The sequence below is a fragment of the Notolepis coatsorum genome (genome assembly GCF_963971535.1).
Source record: "Notolepis coatsorum genome assembly, chromosome: 8".
Taxonomy (NCBI): Eukaryota; Metazoa; Chordata; class Actinopteri; order Aulopiformes; family Paralepididae; genus Notolepis; species Notolepis coatsorum.
In genome coordinates this window covers 39,019,450-39,036,039 of record NC_140172.1, presented here as the reverse complement: position 1 = coordinate 39,036,039, position 16,590 = coordinate 39,019,450, and the positions used below count along the sequence as shown (strand labels likewise).

Genomic DNA, 16,590 nt, shown 5'->3' with positions numbered 1-16,590 from the left:
AGGAATAAATCATCAGCCAATGGACATACGATCTACCAGATGGCAATCGATAACTGGGAAATCCTTTTGGGGATCCAACCGGCCCACGGTAACATCTTTTTCACGTAAATTACATGCTGATCAGGCCTTGTTATCATAGCCAACCAGGCGATCAGCGAATGTGGCTACTGAGGCTAACGCCTTTATTGGTAATCAATAATCAGAAACGACATCCCCTGCCCCCCCCCCTTTCATGCATTCATGGTGGACCATGAATACCGACAATATGCATTTTGCGTTTTAGCTCTAGCTTCTGTAGCGCCGAAACGCTGTTCGATTTAATGTTATTAGCTTAGCGCCCTGTATCTCGCCTTCCAGGAAATATACTAGCCCAAATCCCATATAACGCTTATATTCACGAGGCTATAAAATGCGAACATATTGATGATTTTTTTTTTCTTTAAGCCATTTTGAAGGGACGGTTTATGGTCTCAATTGACAATGAGAATGGACAGATAGCAATACTATAAAGTATAGATTTAGCTCTACAACCAGCCTCACGCACAATGCAAGTCTGTTTTGAAATGCTGGCCTTATAGAGTGAGATTAGACGGCCCCCAATGGCCGGGAATGTGTTAAGCTTGTTGTTAGCTTACGTGCTAATGTGATTACGTTTTACCATGGCTAGCATACATAGCGTGATCAATATAACTCGCTATTGATTGTTTGTACTAGTAACGTTAATGCTAGTAGAATAGACACAACGTGAGGTAATCATCATCATCCATTTTAAACCAGTTATTACCTAATGCTAATGTTAGAATAGACGCGAGAGGTAACGTTAACACTTTCAGTGCCAACAACGAGAAATCTCGTTAGTTCATGCCGACCGTTGAGTGCCAACGTTGAGAAATCTCGTCGTTTAATCGTGTGTGTGTGTGTGCTGATCAGGAAATGGATAATCGATTTTTCAGCCCGCTTCTATAGCGTGCATAAGTACACATATACTATCGATAATCTAGCATTTATTTGAAAACGATTCATAAATAGGCCGAAAAATGACTTTTTTTGTGTATTCCAGAATGTTCTGGAACTTTCATAAAACAAGCGTTTTTCAAAATGGTATAAAACGGAAATGAACCGATTAAAAAACAATCCGTTTCGACAATGTTGACTGCAAACAAGTCATTGACAAGCGACGGTCACATTAGACACATTAGGCCATAATTTAAGACATAGTTTATGCGTTTGCAAATATGAGAGCTCTATCATTGAAGTGGGTGGTGGCATTCAAGGGGGGTAAGGCGCACCGCATGGCTGGCACTGAAAGTGTTAACGTTAGCAGAATAGACACAACGAGAGGTAACAACGCTAGTAGAATAGACACAACAAGAGGTAACAACGCTAGTAGAATAGACACAACAAGAGGTAACAACGCTAGTAGAATAGACACGAGAGGTAACGTTAACGTTAGCAGAAAAGACACAACGAGAGTCTGGTTAATGTTTTTTTTTTTTTTTTTTATCCACTTTTTCTCCCATTTTCTATATTTTCTCCCATCCCAATTTCATATCATCCAATTCAACCCTCCCCTGTCACGAACGCTGTTTCTTGCCTCCCACAAGCCGGCTGCAATGTGGACTAAGTCATACATAGCACAAGTCCCCTCCAGTACTTGAGGTAACAGCAGTCGCATCTTTTCACCTGCACAGCTCGATCTCTCAGTGGCGAGGAGTAACGCATGGGAGGCTCACGCTGCCCCCGACACTTCCTGATTCTACTGCGCAGGCGCACCAACCGACCTGTAGGAGTCGCTGTCCACAACGCCCGATCCCCACCCATCAGTTTCCCACCCCCTAATACGGCCAATGTGTATTAGTACGGACGACCAGCTAAACTGAAAGCAAATGTGGAGCGCTGGGCTCGAACAGGCGAGCCCAGCGTCTCCAGATTTCGTGGCGAGCGCCTTGCCCACTACGCCACGTAGCCGCCCCAAGGTCTGGTTAATGTTGTTATTGATAGATTGATTGATTGAAACTGTGTTTACTCTGGCTTGCTCCAAGCCCTCACGGCCTGCCTCCCCACACAGAGACAAACGGAGTACTACCTGCAGTGGAAAAGGAACGAAGTACCAGGTACCTAAAGCGAGTAGAGTAGAGTAGGGTAGAGTCGAGTAGGTACTATGCAATGGAAAAGAGGCATAATAGGGGAGAACGGGGGGACGTTGTCACATGGGTAGGTTGTCACATTCATTATATTTAACCACCAGAGGGTCCTGTCTCCCATACTATTTAAATGTCCAGAATTGGGGTCAGAGTTCACCTACATTGTCATCTTTGGAGTGAAACAGCTGAATTTGAGGTGAGAGGGCTTTTTGTGTTTTTCATGTCCATTTGTAAATATTCCGATCCTCAGTATTTTTCTTCTAGGCTTTTACACAATTGGTTTATAATGAAACAATTATTAACCTTAAAAAGTGTGAAGGGATAGCTATAGTTTAGATTGTTGTTAGCTAGCTAACTAGTTGTTAGATGGCTGTTAGCCTTGATGCTATCAAGACATTCCAGTTTGGGTTGGTCGTCACATTTTATTTGGGGTTGGTTGTCACATGGAGTGCCCAGACCCTACATTTGCCATCACTGTAACAAGTGAATGAGTGTTCTTATTTTTATATTTATATAGGATGGCCTAAAGATGTGTTCCTGTTTATGTTCATGTTAAGATGCATTAAGTTATGTATTTGTCAACTTGTCAATGCAATTAAACTTTCAAATTTAGTTCTGCCTTCTTGTCTTCTTTTTTTCCCATTAAAACACATGGTGACAACCAACCCCATAGTGTGTGACAACCATCCCCATGATGGGGTTGGTTGTCACAATGTGTCAGAGTGTCTTTGATAGGTGATTAACTCTTTGTTACAATACGTTGGAAAATGAGAGGGATACACATTTCAAGCCAACATCTTAAGCTTCAAATTAATGTAGGAATGACTAGAAAGATGTTTTGATAATGAGCAATTCACACTAGAGTAAAAAGTGTGACAACGTCCCCCGTTCTCCCCTACACCAGGAGTGTGTCAAAACAATCAATTATTTGATCAAAAGATTCACAGTTGACCATTTAAATCTGGAGGACAATTTGTCCTTTTCAGACCCTCTTATCTTCAAACTTTCATCTGGACTATAAAGATGTATTTTCTTTATGTAAAGTCATAACACTTGTCCTGTGTTCCATTACTGTAAACATAAACTGAATTACCATGACTAGCTAGCAAGCAATATTAAGTATACCAGATCAAAACAAACATAAGGAAGTTCCTTAACTCGCGCCTCCTATGATGAGTAGTAGGCTTGGGCGGTATAATTTATTTCACACGTCATACCTTTATGACATAATACCCCGGTGTACGGTATATGACGGTATGACTTTAATTTTCATCAGGGGGGGGGGGGCAACCCGTGTTACCAAGTAAACAAATCATCGTCAGCTCTCAGAATGGTAGTCAGAAGCCTGCACCGTTAGTGTTAGCATCTAGCCTAGCCATGGCAGACTATTTGATTCCTTAATGGCTCGAAATTGCCTGGGTTTTGGTCATATGCTCCCGAAATGCTCCCGTTGTTTGGCTACTTCTATGTGCAGTGAAAACTACTCGAATGCTTTATAACCTAGTCATTGATTTAGTTCAGGGTAATCTAAGATTAGCCGCAGAGCTAACGCTAGTTAATCAAGCTCGCAGAGAGAGATAAACAGCTGACAGCGGATAGTACAGGACGGTACAAATACAATAAAAAGGCGGGTGGGGGCTGTTGTGTAAACCTTGTACTCTTTAGTTCACATATAATAAGAGACGGGTTATTTGCTTGCTTCACTAGTGCACAACAACACAAACCAACTCTAGTTACCACAACGCTTTACGGTATTTTCACAGCACTGTCGCAACATTACCGTAAAACGTGAACACCGTTGTGACCCACTCGCTCCACTAGTGAGGACTGGTCTCGCCCTCTGCTGGCGCATGTGTGCACTACACTCAAAACTCTGTTTCACTGAATATAAACTGAAGCGCATCTGTGATTTTGACGGTGACGGACGGTATTGATTTTCAATACCGTCGGGATTTCTAAATACCCTGGTATACCGTAATACCGTCATACCGCCCAAGCCTAATGAGTAGCACACTGATGAATGTCAAACACCAACATCATTGATTATTTGGTTGTAGCAACAACAGAATAAACAACTACAAAAATGTGGAGTTGGGCACATTCCTAACATACACTAGGCCTGTATCTGAGCAGCAAGGCTGTGTGTGTGTGTGTGTGCGTGCGTGTGCGTGTGTGTGTGTGTGTGTGTGTGTGTGTGTGTGTGTGTGTGTGTGTGTGTGTGTGTGTGTGTGTGTGCGTGCGTGTCTGTGTGTGTGTGTGTGTGTGTGTGTGTGTGTGTGTGTGTGTGAGAGAGTGTATGTGTGAGAGAGAGAGAGAGAGACAGTCTCAGAACGGGTCAGCCAACACTCTGAAAGTAGGAAGTAGACCCCCCCCCCCACACACACACACACACAGCAGTGATACAGCACAAACATCAACATGCATACATAGCGTAGCATGGATGACTGGGGGTTCAATTTCCCTCTGGGACATTTGCTGCGATCTCTCTGTGTCCATAAACATTCTCTGTGTGTGTCACTCTTGCGTGAATACAGAGGGGGAAATAATGAATGGCTGCAGACTGTGCTCTGCTTGTCTGGGAGTATGATCTCACAGCGGAGGAATTGTGAAAAATGAACATGCTAACGTAACGGTGATGTGAAGATTCCAATACAGATTTCTGAAAGAACATAAAGTGCTCCTGAAGGGGGTGAGAACAGTTCTGAGGTCATGTGGCTGACCGGTCCAGTCGAGTGTGACGACCTGGCTGGATTGACCCATCCCAAACCTCACCCTCTTTTCCTGATCCTCCAATCACAACTGTTGCTTCCCTCGTTTGTCCAAGGAAAGCGACAGTTGTGATCGGAAGATCAAGAAAAGCAACAGTTCAAGATTCAAGATTCAAGATTGTTTATTGTCATATATGCACAGTTAATTAAACAGACAGTTTGCCATACAATGAAAATCTTACTTTGCTAGTCCGCCCTTCACACAAAATCACACAATACTTAACTTAAACATATTTAAATACAAGCGAGTGCTAGAACATAAGGTCAAAATAGATCAATATAATATATACAAGGCACAGTGAGTAACATTGCACGTTCCGATTCAGTGTTTACAATATAAATGGAGGTGACAGTGGGTCACAGTTGTGATCGGAAAAGATCAAGGAAAGAGACAGTTGTGATCAGAAGATCAAGAAAAGAGGGCGGGTTTGAGATGGGTCAATCTCCAGTTGTTTTGCCAACCCTTCCCATCCTCCTTTCCTCCCTCTATCTTTCTCTCCTTTCATCCTCTAATCACGACGACACAATGGGAAAGGTGTCAAAGCGCTGATTTGGTAACCTGCGTGGTGTAAATCCTCTCAGTCCTCTCCCTTGTGCCAGGCCTCCTCTCCCTGTGTCTGCTGGTTCAAATCCCCTGAGGCCTATCCCTCCCTATTGCTTAAAATGCCAACATTTTATTTACACAAGCTTTTAATCACCGCAGTAGAGTTATGATCACTGAGATGACAGTTATTATACTGTATCATATCAGACTAGTTACATAACTTACACAACAGCTGCTGCTGCTGTAACCTGGGCCTGATAAGATGGTATATGCCCTCACACTGATATTCACATACTGCACATTTTATGGAGATAATATAATAGGGCTGTGTAGAATCTCATTATGCAAGAGGAGGCTAAATGCAGTCATTGGGTTCAAACCCAAATTATGTGAATCCTAAAGGTTTAAGGCCACAAATTTACCATATTCACACAGTGGCCGTGTTGCTCTTATGTCATGCTCAGCATAAATTTTCGCCTCTCAGTTAGATTTGTATGAAATATGTGTGTTCGAACAGAGCTGTGCTCAATCAGGTTTTCAGGGGTGAGTCATTATGTAATTGGCTATTGGCTATTATGGTTTAAGTAACCCTAAAAGAGGTGTACTCCATGACATTTGGTCAAGCACATTCAGAAACATCCAGCCCTGTACCTAAACATTACATAAGCATTATTATTTTTTTTATTATCTTTTTTCCTCCTTCTTTTTTCCGATTTTTTTCCCCTCCCAATGTTAGTCGTTATGCCAATTCCCAATCCCCTTCCTGGTCGTTGCGCACTCTACCCCCTACCGTCGGTCCGGGAGGGCGGAGACTATCACATGCTTCCTCCGACACATGTGTACCCACCCAGCCCACCGCTTCTTTTCACCTGGCAGCGCGGACTCTCACTGGGAGAGTGTAACGTATGGAAGGTCACACTACCTCTCCCAGATCCTTCCCTTGCTGTGCAGGCGGCGTGCCCCGACCGAACTGTAGGAGTCGCTGTTTACAACGACCAGGACCCACCCTCGCCGGGTTTCCCACCCGCTAACACTGCCAATTGTGTTAGTATGGACGGTCGGCCAAGCCGGAGGCACCACAGCTGGATTCGATCCCACTGTCTCTGTGGTGGTGGACAGACGCTTAGTCCGCTGCGCTACCCGGCCGCGCCACATTAGCATTCTTAATTGAAAATGTAATTAATGGTCACCACAAGTTGCGAGTTAATGAGAAATTGGTTTCATTGAAGGACTCTAAAGATCACGTTGGTTAACTGAACTACCCATGGCTGCTTCCTCCACATACTCTTCGATTACAAATAGATTGACCCCCCCCCTCTAATCAGTGTGTCATGACATGTGTTCCACAGGTAGCTGGCAGTGCCAACTGTAATGAAGGCCTAGCCAAGCTTGAAGTATCTGGCATGAAGCATGCATGTCACAGTTATGTGGGGACAGTGGAGATAAATGGTAATAATATGGTAATATGACAATAGTAATAATAACACACATAATTAAAATAATAATACTTTTATTCTTTATAATAATAATAATAATAATAATAATAATAATAATAATAATAATAATAATAATAATAATAATAATCATAAACAAAGGCAAATAGGGCTTGATGTAGTCTTTAAAATAATGCCATATGCATAATTGTCATATCTGTTCACCAACTGTCCCTCTGATCAGTCAATTCTCTCTCTTTCTTCTATCACTTGTTGACAAGGCAAAGGCCACAGGTGATAACAATGACACACACACACGTGCGCGCGCGTACACACACACACACACACACACACAGGGATATAACCTTTTCAGTCTCTCTCTGCACAGTAGTTCAGACACCCCCATCGGGTTCCACATGTGAGGTGATATTGACAACACTAGCCTCATAACGGGAACAGTGGTATCGACCAACTTTAACGTTGATATGTATGCCAACAGAACAGTGCGGTCACCGCGGTAATCATCATGACATGAGGTCACATATATAATCGCCAGCATTGGCAGCCAGGACATGTGGACTGTCTGTGCGCAACAGATATGCCCTTGACATAGTAAAAGCAAGTTTGTTTGGCTTATTTACATCACCATCGGTGTTTATAGTGGAGGTCTTATGGAGGGGAACGCGTCAATGTTGTAATAAAACCTTCAAAATAGATGTATACAAAAAACGTCATATAATAACCTATATACTCACCATTTCTTTGTACACTCCAAAACGATTTCCTGATAAGAGGCCACAAACTGAAACTTTGAAGCTTTTTTGCCAACCCGCTGCAATCTTTTCCAAACCGAAGTCATATTTGTTTACTTCGATGTTATTATAATAAAAGTTACGAGCGGAAAAAACAATTCTCCCAACTTTCTCCGCTTTCCTCCCAGCAGGTCCTTAAAAGGAGAGTCTGTCTGTCTGTGCGCTCAACCCGCCGGTGTCTGTCTGTCTGTCTGTCTGTGCCGCTAGAAGAGATGATGAACCGCCCTGCTGGAGCGCAAGCTGCGACTTGCGATTGTGATCATCGGAGGTTGAGTCACAAGTACGAACTGTTATGTCGCCATGTAGCCGAGAGCCGGTGTTCTGCGGAATCCTATAAGCAGGAACGGGCGATCAGCTTTAGGAAATGAAGCGGAACCGAATCCACCGTCCAGTGACTCATATATAAACCATTTGTAGAACAAACATCAATGTCTAAGGTCCGGAGCTCCGTAAAGAACGTCTGTCCAGTTAATAATAATCCACATGGAGACAGCTGAGCTTAGCCAACCCTGGTTGTTGTAATATAGGCCCCCCCACTGACTGTTACTTCGCCCTCCCTCAGTGACGACTCTCAGCAACAGAGAGAGGGAGAGATAGTCAAACTAAACACCAGTAGGTGTGGTTGGTGATGATGCCTCATGCAAAGTTCTTGGGCTTTATCTTGGGCTGTCTGTACAGAGGCACTGAGGATACTCAGTGTGTCACATAACTGTAGACTTTGATCCTGACTGGCTATGCCAACAGAAAAGGTTGATCTTAGCTTCCACCACAACCACTCAACACACTCTGCAGGCTATAGAACTTGTAACCTATATAAGAGCTGAATGTATGCAGAGTACACCCACTTATTTCACTGTGATATTTAAGAATATATATATGCTGCGCCCCTATCAGCCTAAGTAATAACCATTCAAATATAGGACGGTGGCGGTGGGGTCAAAATACACCCAGCATATACCACTGGCTGAGTGAGTTATACTTTTATTAACTTCTGAGTTCCAGTTGAGTCATTCAGTCCAAACCAGGGAAGCATGTTTCATCTAGTTAAAACAGAGAGCAATAGTTTCCATGGAGAATTCAGACTTGGCTCAGCATGTGTGTCTTGGTGTATGTGTACAGGCTGGGTCACAGCGTGGGGATTTTCCTTAGTGAGAGGAGGAGTGTATTTTTAGGCAAAGCGAGGAGGGATGGATGGATGGACAGCGGCAGCTGAGGGGTGGGTGGTTTGCCTGCCGGGGCAGCAGCTCTCGTGACTCAGAGGCTGGCCTTTATACCGTCCTCTCTGGGCCCACCATGTTGCACCACATCGTCGCCCATAACAGTCAAGTCACACACGACCCTTTTCCCTTGTACATTTCCCATTAGGTGTACCAGTATTTTCCAAACCCGCGCTGTACTCAACCTCCCACTATAACACCTAGCTGTCCTCCATAGCACTCTCATGCTACAGCAGCCACTGGACATTTTCTACATAACACCCGCTGTCTTGTGCTGCTAGACGGCGCTCTACTCTACTGCACTGGGAGATAAGAGCAAACACAAGCTCTGTGTAACTCTGTGGGCCTGAGATTGAATCATACCTGTTAGGGAGATATAGCTGATAGACAAGACAACAGATAATAATAATAAACATGCAGATTGGCAGCCAGCCAGCCACAGAAAGAGAAGAGAAGCAGGTATAGTATACTATAGAGGTAATGGGTCTGAAAATTGGAAACGAAAGAGTTATACAGGAAGTTGGTCAGAAAGACTGTTAAGAAAATCTATCAAAAAGAAAGGCAGACAGATGGTCAAACTGCAGCCGTCAAAAAAGGCAGACAGTCAAGCAGGCACCGGGACAGCAGGATTAGCACACAGATCATTTAAATAAGCAAACAAATCAATCAGACAGACAATAACCGAATGACTGAATCAAACAGTAAATCAATTAGAAAGACAAACAGGTGAGAAGAGACAGAGAGAGGCAGATTAAATCTAACTATATCAGCACCATGTGTTGTTTATAAATAGAAAGCAGCATGGGGACTTTCTACTAAAGCGTCACCCTCTTCACACCCTCAGCACCTGCTGGCCATCTTGGCAAATCCTTCTGCTTCTCCTCCTCACTCTGCTCTCTACTACTTGAGATCAGAGCGGGCCTTAAGGCTCTGCGTGAGATACATAAGTTGAATTAGTGGTCCGAATGAAAACACAACGAATGATAGTGTGGCCCCCTAGTGGTCACCTTCTGTAACGTCTTCCACTTACTTCATTGATAAATTCAGGGGTGCCCAAACGCTTTGACATAGAGGCCAAGGGCCGAAATATAACAGGTGGTGTCGTGGTGAGCCTTGAGTTGGGCTAAATAATGTGACTGGACAGTGATCATTTAATAAATATAATAAGTAAATAAATTGTGTTTCCGGTCTAATACCAGTGTATCTGTACCTTATTATAATCAAATTACTTTAAAATCCCTCCTCAAATATAGTTAAATGTCATCTAAATAAGTTAAACGGAATACCATGTCATTCTCTGGAACCCTTTGGAGGGTCAAACATACGTTGGGCAGCCCTGATGTAGAGGATTACACATCTGACTGTGACATACATTTCTGTTTTATTTAAACATATATAAAAGATTAAAACAGCTGAAGCTGAGTTATAACATAATACTCAGAAGAGCTAAAATTATACAAGATCCATTCAGACAGTTTACAAAGGCATTCAATCTTAAACTATGTAGAACACTTCAATGCATTGTTTTTAGTTTCTGAGGAGAAGGCTATTCACTCCAGAGAGACTGTAGAAAACTACAACACATTGTTTTTAGTTTCTGAGGAGAAGGCTATTCACTCCAGAGACCTTGAAGCCATTTCCTCCAGGTTTGACTGTAGACTTCCTAAGGCAGAGCTGCCAAAACAACTAGAGCGGCCACACCACATTTAAAGTAGAGCATTTGGGCTTAAAAGGAAGTGACAAAAGATTTAGCATGATTCAATATGCTGGACAGGCAAGGTATATATATCCTGATTGCCCGATAATCAGACTGTATTGAATTCCGTTTCTCATAATTTCAAGGTAGTTTTTGGCCGATACTAGTGATAACTGACATTAGTATTTCTGTTATAGCAGATAATTGATATGACTGATGTGTTGATATGATCTGTATAAATAAAACAAATGTCTATGATAATCAAATTTGGTACATAACATTTTTGTACATGCTGAAACAATGCTAGCCCACACTGACTCCTGTGCTGTGTCATTGTTACATTTGAAATGTATTTGAAGGATAAACCTCTTGAGATATGCTATATCTTTTTCGAGGGGGTCCTTAGAAGTAAGTAACGTTAAAACAAACTCTGCATGGCCAAAAAAAGAAAAACACACACACACAGCTAGACAGAGAAATAATCATCAGTTATCGGCCCAGTTTAGCTCATCAATAAAAGAAAATCACTATCACCAGCCGATATACATCTACCCTGTTTTGCTCATCAGCCGATACCGATATGGTCACAGATATATTGCGCATCCCTATTTTAAAGTATAGGTAGTACTAGCGATTGGCTATATGTTGATGGATCATTGAACTAATATGTGGGTACTGTAAATGCTCAGAAAAGAGGTGTTATACAATGACAGGAGGTGACAGGAGGCTTCAACTCACCATATTACCACACACGTGACTTGTGTAGTGCAAACAATAACGCAGCTAAAGGGTAACATGGGTGTAATTAATGTGTTTTGCCAACATTAACTATGAAAAGTCTAAACCATCCAAAGCATTTCATACACACCAGGAAGTCATTGGATCATTTTGCTTTCTAAATGTATTAAAAACAACTCAAAGACACATGCTGCCATGACCAGCATATAGTCCATTATTGTGAAATAGACGTGTATTGGATTTATTCCTATAAAGTGACGTAATTATTATTCATAGTATTCTCACTGCGTGTTTTGCCATACAATATGGTGCAATGCTAGAGCTCATTCATTGGCCACAGTTGTCATTTAATAATAATCACCTGCTATTGGATTACAATCACTTGTTGTCTGCGACCAAGATGTCTGCGATCCAATACTATGAATAGTTATCACTTTTTCATGGCAGCACATTTGTATTTCCATCGGATGGCATTGAAGAGGCAAAACAATGGGAACATGCAATGACGTCTGCATGTCAAGTCTGGCAGAGTGAAACTATACTTTTGATAAAGATTGCATTTGAAATGTTCCTTGTGTTGTGAAGCCGCTTTAGGAGAACATTTGAATAGTCTATTTTACAGTGATGGATTATAACGATCAAAGCAAACAGGTTGTCTTCTGTGACCCATTTTGAATTTTATTTATTATAATAATTATTTCGTATTTATTTATTTATTTTAAACAACAGGATCCAATGACTTCCTGGATGTACTGTTATGCAAGTCAGGCCGATAATAGACTGTATGCCTGTTTGTGATATCGCCTCCCTTGGAGAGCTACTGTAGCATAGAGTCTGAGGTGTCGAGCTAACCTGGTGAGTGTGTGTCTCAAATTAAATGCATCGGATGGTTACTTTTCATTAGGCATTAATGACAATAATAATAAATAGAAATTGACAACCGTGTTTATCGTTGAAGCCTGTCATAGAGAAAGCAGTTTCATCATAGCCACCTGGATCCCAAACCTTTAAAGGTCAACTCAGTGAGATTTGATATATTTTGACTCATAAAACACATAATTGACCAATTAAATGGTTGAATCGACACAACATCCTCGTGTTTTTATGGGCTGGAAATGGGTGTAAACACTTCCTTGTTCCATGTAATTGTTATGTAGTTGAGTGAGTCTATGCAGTCCTCATTCCAAATGATTAGAAAAACCTACTGAGTTTGCCTTTAAGTGAAGGAGCCTGTGATTTCCATCAAGAGGAGACCTATACTGTATGCACTATGCTCCCTGTACAATGGCAAAAGCCTTTTGAGTATGACAAGCTTTAGGAACCAAATGTATCAAACCTCTCAGATTTAAAGATCTTCCCTGGGACAACTGTTTCCTCTTGGGAATCCCATCATTCACCTGACCTGGCTGAGAGACAAATCAGATCCTAATACATTTGACTCCTGAGAGGCGTGATAAACACCCAGCCCAGGCTGGTGGAATGAATCACATAATGTCTCTTAGGGAATCTGAAAAGACTCTTTGATCCATTGGTCCCTGGAGTTACTGCTGGGCGGAGGCAGAGACAGCGACGAGGGAGGAGGCTGTGAAGGCGCTGCTCTCTCCTCCTCCTCGTCTTCCTCCTCCTCAGAGTATCCATTGTTGTCAGCATTGTCTGAGGCCTCAGAGAGAAGCGAGGAGCCCTTGTATTCTTGGATGGCCTCGTGGAGGGACCACAGCTGACAAAGCAGAGACATGTCCAGCTGACGCAGACCCACCTGTTGTTGGGAGACAAATGTATGCACACACACGGGATTAAAGGCATCCTACACATTCACATGAGACTCGAAAAAGATACAGGCACAATGGGGAAAATATCTGACAGTTTGATTGATTGAAAAGTTTATTAACAGATTGTAGAATGGGTACAGTACAGTACCTACAGCTCAATACACACACTTGTTAAGGGGATGCAGACCAGATAAAGACTTTCGTCTTGTTTACATCAGGGTCCCCCCTTTTCAATTCATCATAACAACGAGTACGACCCGACATACAGATAGACAATATACAGTGACTAAAGACAAGGCACGCAGACACAATAAACACTGAGTCAAACACAGACACCAAGTCAGTCATATATTATTCATAGCGTATATTTACCATTTCTTTGCGCAGTAGCGCTAAAGCGGCATCCAGCCCCGCCGGCTTGCTGCTGTGGCCCCGCGGCGGGCCCCTACTGGCGGCGGTCCTCAGGATGTCCGCCTGGATGCGCGCTCTCTTGCTGTGCACCTTCTCGATGTCCCGCCAGGAGCCGCCGCTGGAGTTCAGGATGCCGCTGAGGCCCTTCGGTAACGGCGGGAGCCCCTCGAGGGAACAGCTATTATTCCTCCCCACCTGACTTGCAGCTGCAGCGCCGGAGCGAATCCCGTTCATCTTCAAATAAAAACAGCAGGCAGACTATAGAAAGCCCCTATGTAAAATACCAAGCGTTTGAAGAGCATATATAGGCTTTCTTGAAGATACTAACACGTCATACAAATACATCAGCCCCGCCGGAGGACAGCAGAAGTAGACATTAAAGAAGATGAAAATAAAATAAAATCGCTTCCTCAAAACCACACCAAGTTCATGTATGATGGGTCAGACACGACGAATTGCGAATCCATGCCGGGTTTCCGGGCTTTGTTTTGCTCCCCCAGCGCGTTCCCTTTGTCTCGGAGTTCACCGTCAACCACGGCTCCGCCCGGTCTGGGTGTGTGAACCCTACCAGTAAACACTGTTGATGCCGAGGGGCGGGGCTTATGGCTTGAGCGACACCTGAACCATACCAGTAAACACTGTTGATGCAGAGGGGCGGGGCTTATGGCTTGAGCGACACCGCGAAAGCCAATTACAATCACATGCGCTCTAAACAGGCGCACAACATGGCCCCGCCTCACCCCCAAGGCTATACAGTGTCATTTCCTCTAAAGCTGGGAACGAGGTTACCTTTCCTCTAATGGCCTTTTCCAGTCTTTCCGTTGAAATACGGACATCCTTTGGTGGGTGCTGGCCAGGCATAACATCCTGGACCTGAGCTGGGCCCGGCTCAAAATGTATCTAATAAACTAGTGTTGAAAAATATAGCGGGCACACACTCATGCCGCACACACCCACTTATGGCCAAAAGGAAAGGCCACTTTAAATTAGTATGAATGAATGAATGAATGAAAACTTTATTTAACAGATTGCAGAATGGGTACAATACAGTACGGCTCAATACATACAATTGTTAAGGGGATGCAGACCTGAGAAAGACGTTTGTCTTGTTTCCATCAGGGTCCCCCATTTTCAATTCATATAGACATTTATGACATACACAACATACATGACATTTATGGCATAGGGACATATAGGTATTTAGTACTGATACATTTGTGACATAACGGTATTCAAATATACAGTACTGTTACCCTTAGATCCTGACAGAGTATATACATATGATGGGGAGGGGACTGTACATTAGGAGGGGGTGGGTGGGTGGGAGGGAAATATACATACGGCGGGGAGGGAATATATACATGCGGTGGGGAGGAGACTGTCTATTAGGAGGTGGTGGGGGTTTTGGGCATTTACGGTGGCCAGTTTCGAATTGCAGCCTCCTGTAGGTGCTCTTTAAGAGCGGTTTTGAATGTGGGCAGGGATTCACATTCCTTTACAGCTTTGGGTAGGGCGTTCCACATTGATGTGGCATAATTGCGAAACGTGTTTAGTCCCTTGTTTGAGCCGAATCTGGGTTTAACATGATTTGTTGAGCTTCCTCTGGTGTAGTGGTTGTGGTATTCACTGACCTTTGGGAAGTATTTTGACATGTACATGGGCACCCCGGTCGTATAGTGTATCTTGTAGACCAGGCCCATTGCAAGTTGCTGTACTCTGTCGTCTACTCTAAGCCATCCTAGGTTGGCAAAGTGGGCAGGGGTGAGGTGGGTTCTGGGGTTCAGGTCAAGTAGTAGTCTGACCAGTTTGTTTTGTGATGTTTGTAATTTTGTTTTAAGCGCCTTTGAGGTGCTTTGGTACCATGAGGTGCACGCAGTATAACAACAGTAACAGTGTATTGCACTACCAAAGCTACCTAGCATGTCCTATATGCTCTGTAAATAACTATGTACAGATACGGAGATGTCACACCATGTTACCTGTTACCTGTTTATTGCACAATGTTATTTTTATTGGATTCTATTATATGTTGTACCACTGTATTGCACATCGTTGCGGGCAAGACCACCCGCATTTCATTGTATACTTGTATGCCGTGACAAATAAAACTCTTGACTCTTGACTTGACTATAGTGGTAAAGTTCCAATTCTTATTTTCTGAGTAAATCAAAATTACTCTCAACGAATAGTTTTATATTAGACTATTTCATACCGTATGCATATTATGAGTTCATAATAGTGTATTCTTCACCCATGTAATAATTGACATTCACCACATATTTTAAGCTGCAATCTTCATTTATGAACTGCAAAGACTACAGTATATGTGAGAGATATAAAGTCAGATTAAAGCAGGAATGAACTGAAATGTATTTGTCAGCATTATCCTAATTGTTAACTTTGCACGTGCAATAAGCAAGATTCTACCTGTATTAAGGTCACAAAAATGGCAATTCTACAATCGGGCAAGTATCTTAAAATACTTGGATGCCGAATAAAATCGGGCTGATATCTATTGTGTGCCAGTCTATCCGTGGCGTTCATCACTGACAGAGAGTGATCTTATTGTTTACCTGTTAGTCTGTACTCCTAACTCTGTGTTTAACATGGAACCCTGGTGAAGGCATGTTGCTGAAAACGCATTGGTTTAATTGTATCAATAAAGAACGTTATTTTTAGAACATTCATCTGTGGACTTTATTCTTTTTACTGGTATGAAGCACATTCTCAGGGGGCTCATACAGAACCTGTGACAAATAAAACAAAACTTGAGTCGCTGAATTCTTCTTCCTCACACTCGCATTCTTAAAGGGGAACTACGACCAATTTCAGAATTGATACACGTTACAACTCTGGTTCAAGACCAAGACGGTATGAAAACTGTAGTGAAAATGAGCGGCAACAGTTTTATTACACTGTCAAATGCTCTTATAACTGCCGTGAATCATTTCTTTAACCTCGACTAAAGTGGCAACGTTTGAACTTTTCAGAAATGTCAACCTGTTAAGCTGTAGCCCTATTTTCAGAAAAAAGGAGAATATAAATTATGATTTTTTTG

At 42.7% G+C, this 16,590-nt stretch overlaps 2 protein-coding genes across 3 annotated transcripts in view; both read right to left on the bottom strand.

The window, feature by feature from the left end:
• Positions 1-7,996, bottom strand: part of LOC311233705 (EH domain-binding protein 1-like protein 1) — a 66,613-nt gene extending 58,617 nt beyond the window's left edge. For both annotated transcript variants that reach the window (XM_084320700.1, XM_084320701.1), the window contains exon 1: positions 7,645-7,996. In XM_084320700.1, coding sequence (XP_084176826.1) covers positions 7,645-7,748 — 104 coding nt within the window. In that variant the 5' untranslated portion in view covers positions 7,749-7,996. The remainder of the gene's footprint in view (positions 1-7,644) is intronic.
• Positions 7,997-10,276: 2,280 nt separating this feature from the next.
• Positions 10,277-14,072, bottom strand: fam89b (family with sequence similarity 89 member B). The gene is made up of 2 exons (XM_084320703.1): positions 13,494-14,072; positions 10,277-13,108 (listed from the first exon to the last, which is right to left on the bottom strand). The coding sequence occupies exons 1-2, from the start codon at positions 13,764-13,766 to the stop codon at positions 12,851-12,853; spliced, it is 531 nt and encodes a 176-aa protein (XP_084176829.1). The 5' UTR covers positions 13,767-14,072; the 3' UTR covers positions 10,277-12,850.
• Between the last annotated feature and the right edge of the window lie 2,518 nt (positions 14,073-16,590).

Excerpts from the sequence above, each read along its gene's own strand:
- fam89b (XM_084320703.1), bottom strand. The coding sequence starts at position 13,766 with ATGAACGGGATTCGCTCCGGCGCTGCAGCTGCAAGTCAGGTGGGGAGG. Across the intron at positions 13,109-13,493 it reads CGCTACTGCGCAAAGAAATG|GTGGGTCTGCGTCAGCTGGA; the intron begins GTAAATATACGC and ends TCCCAACAACAG.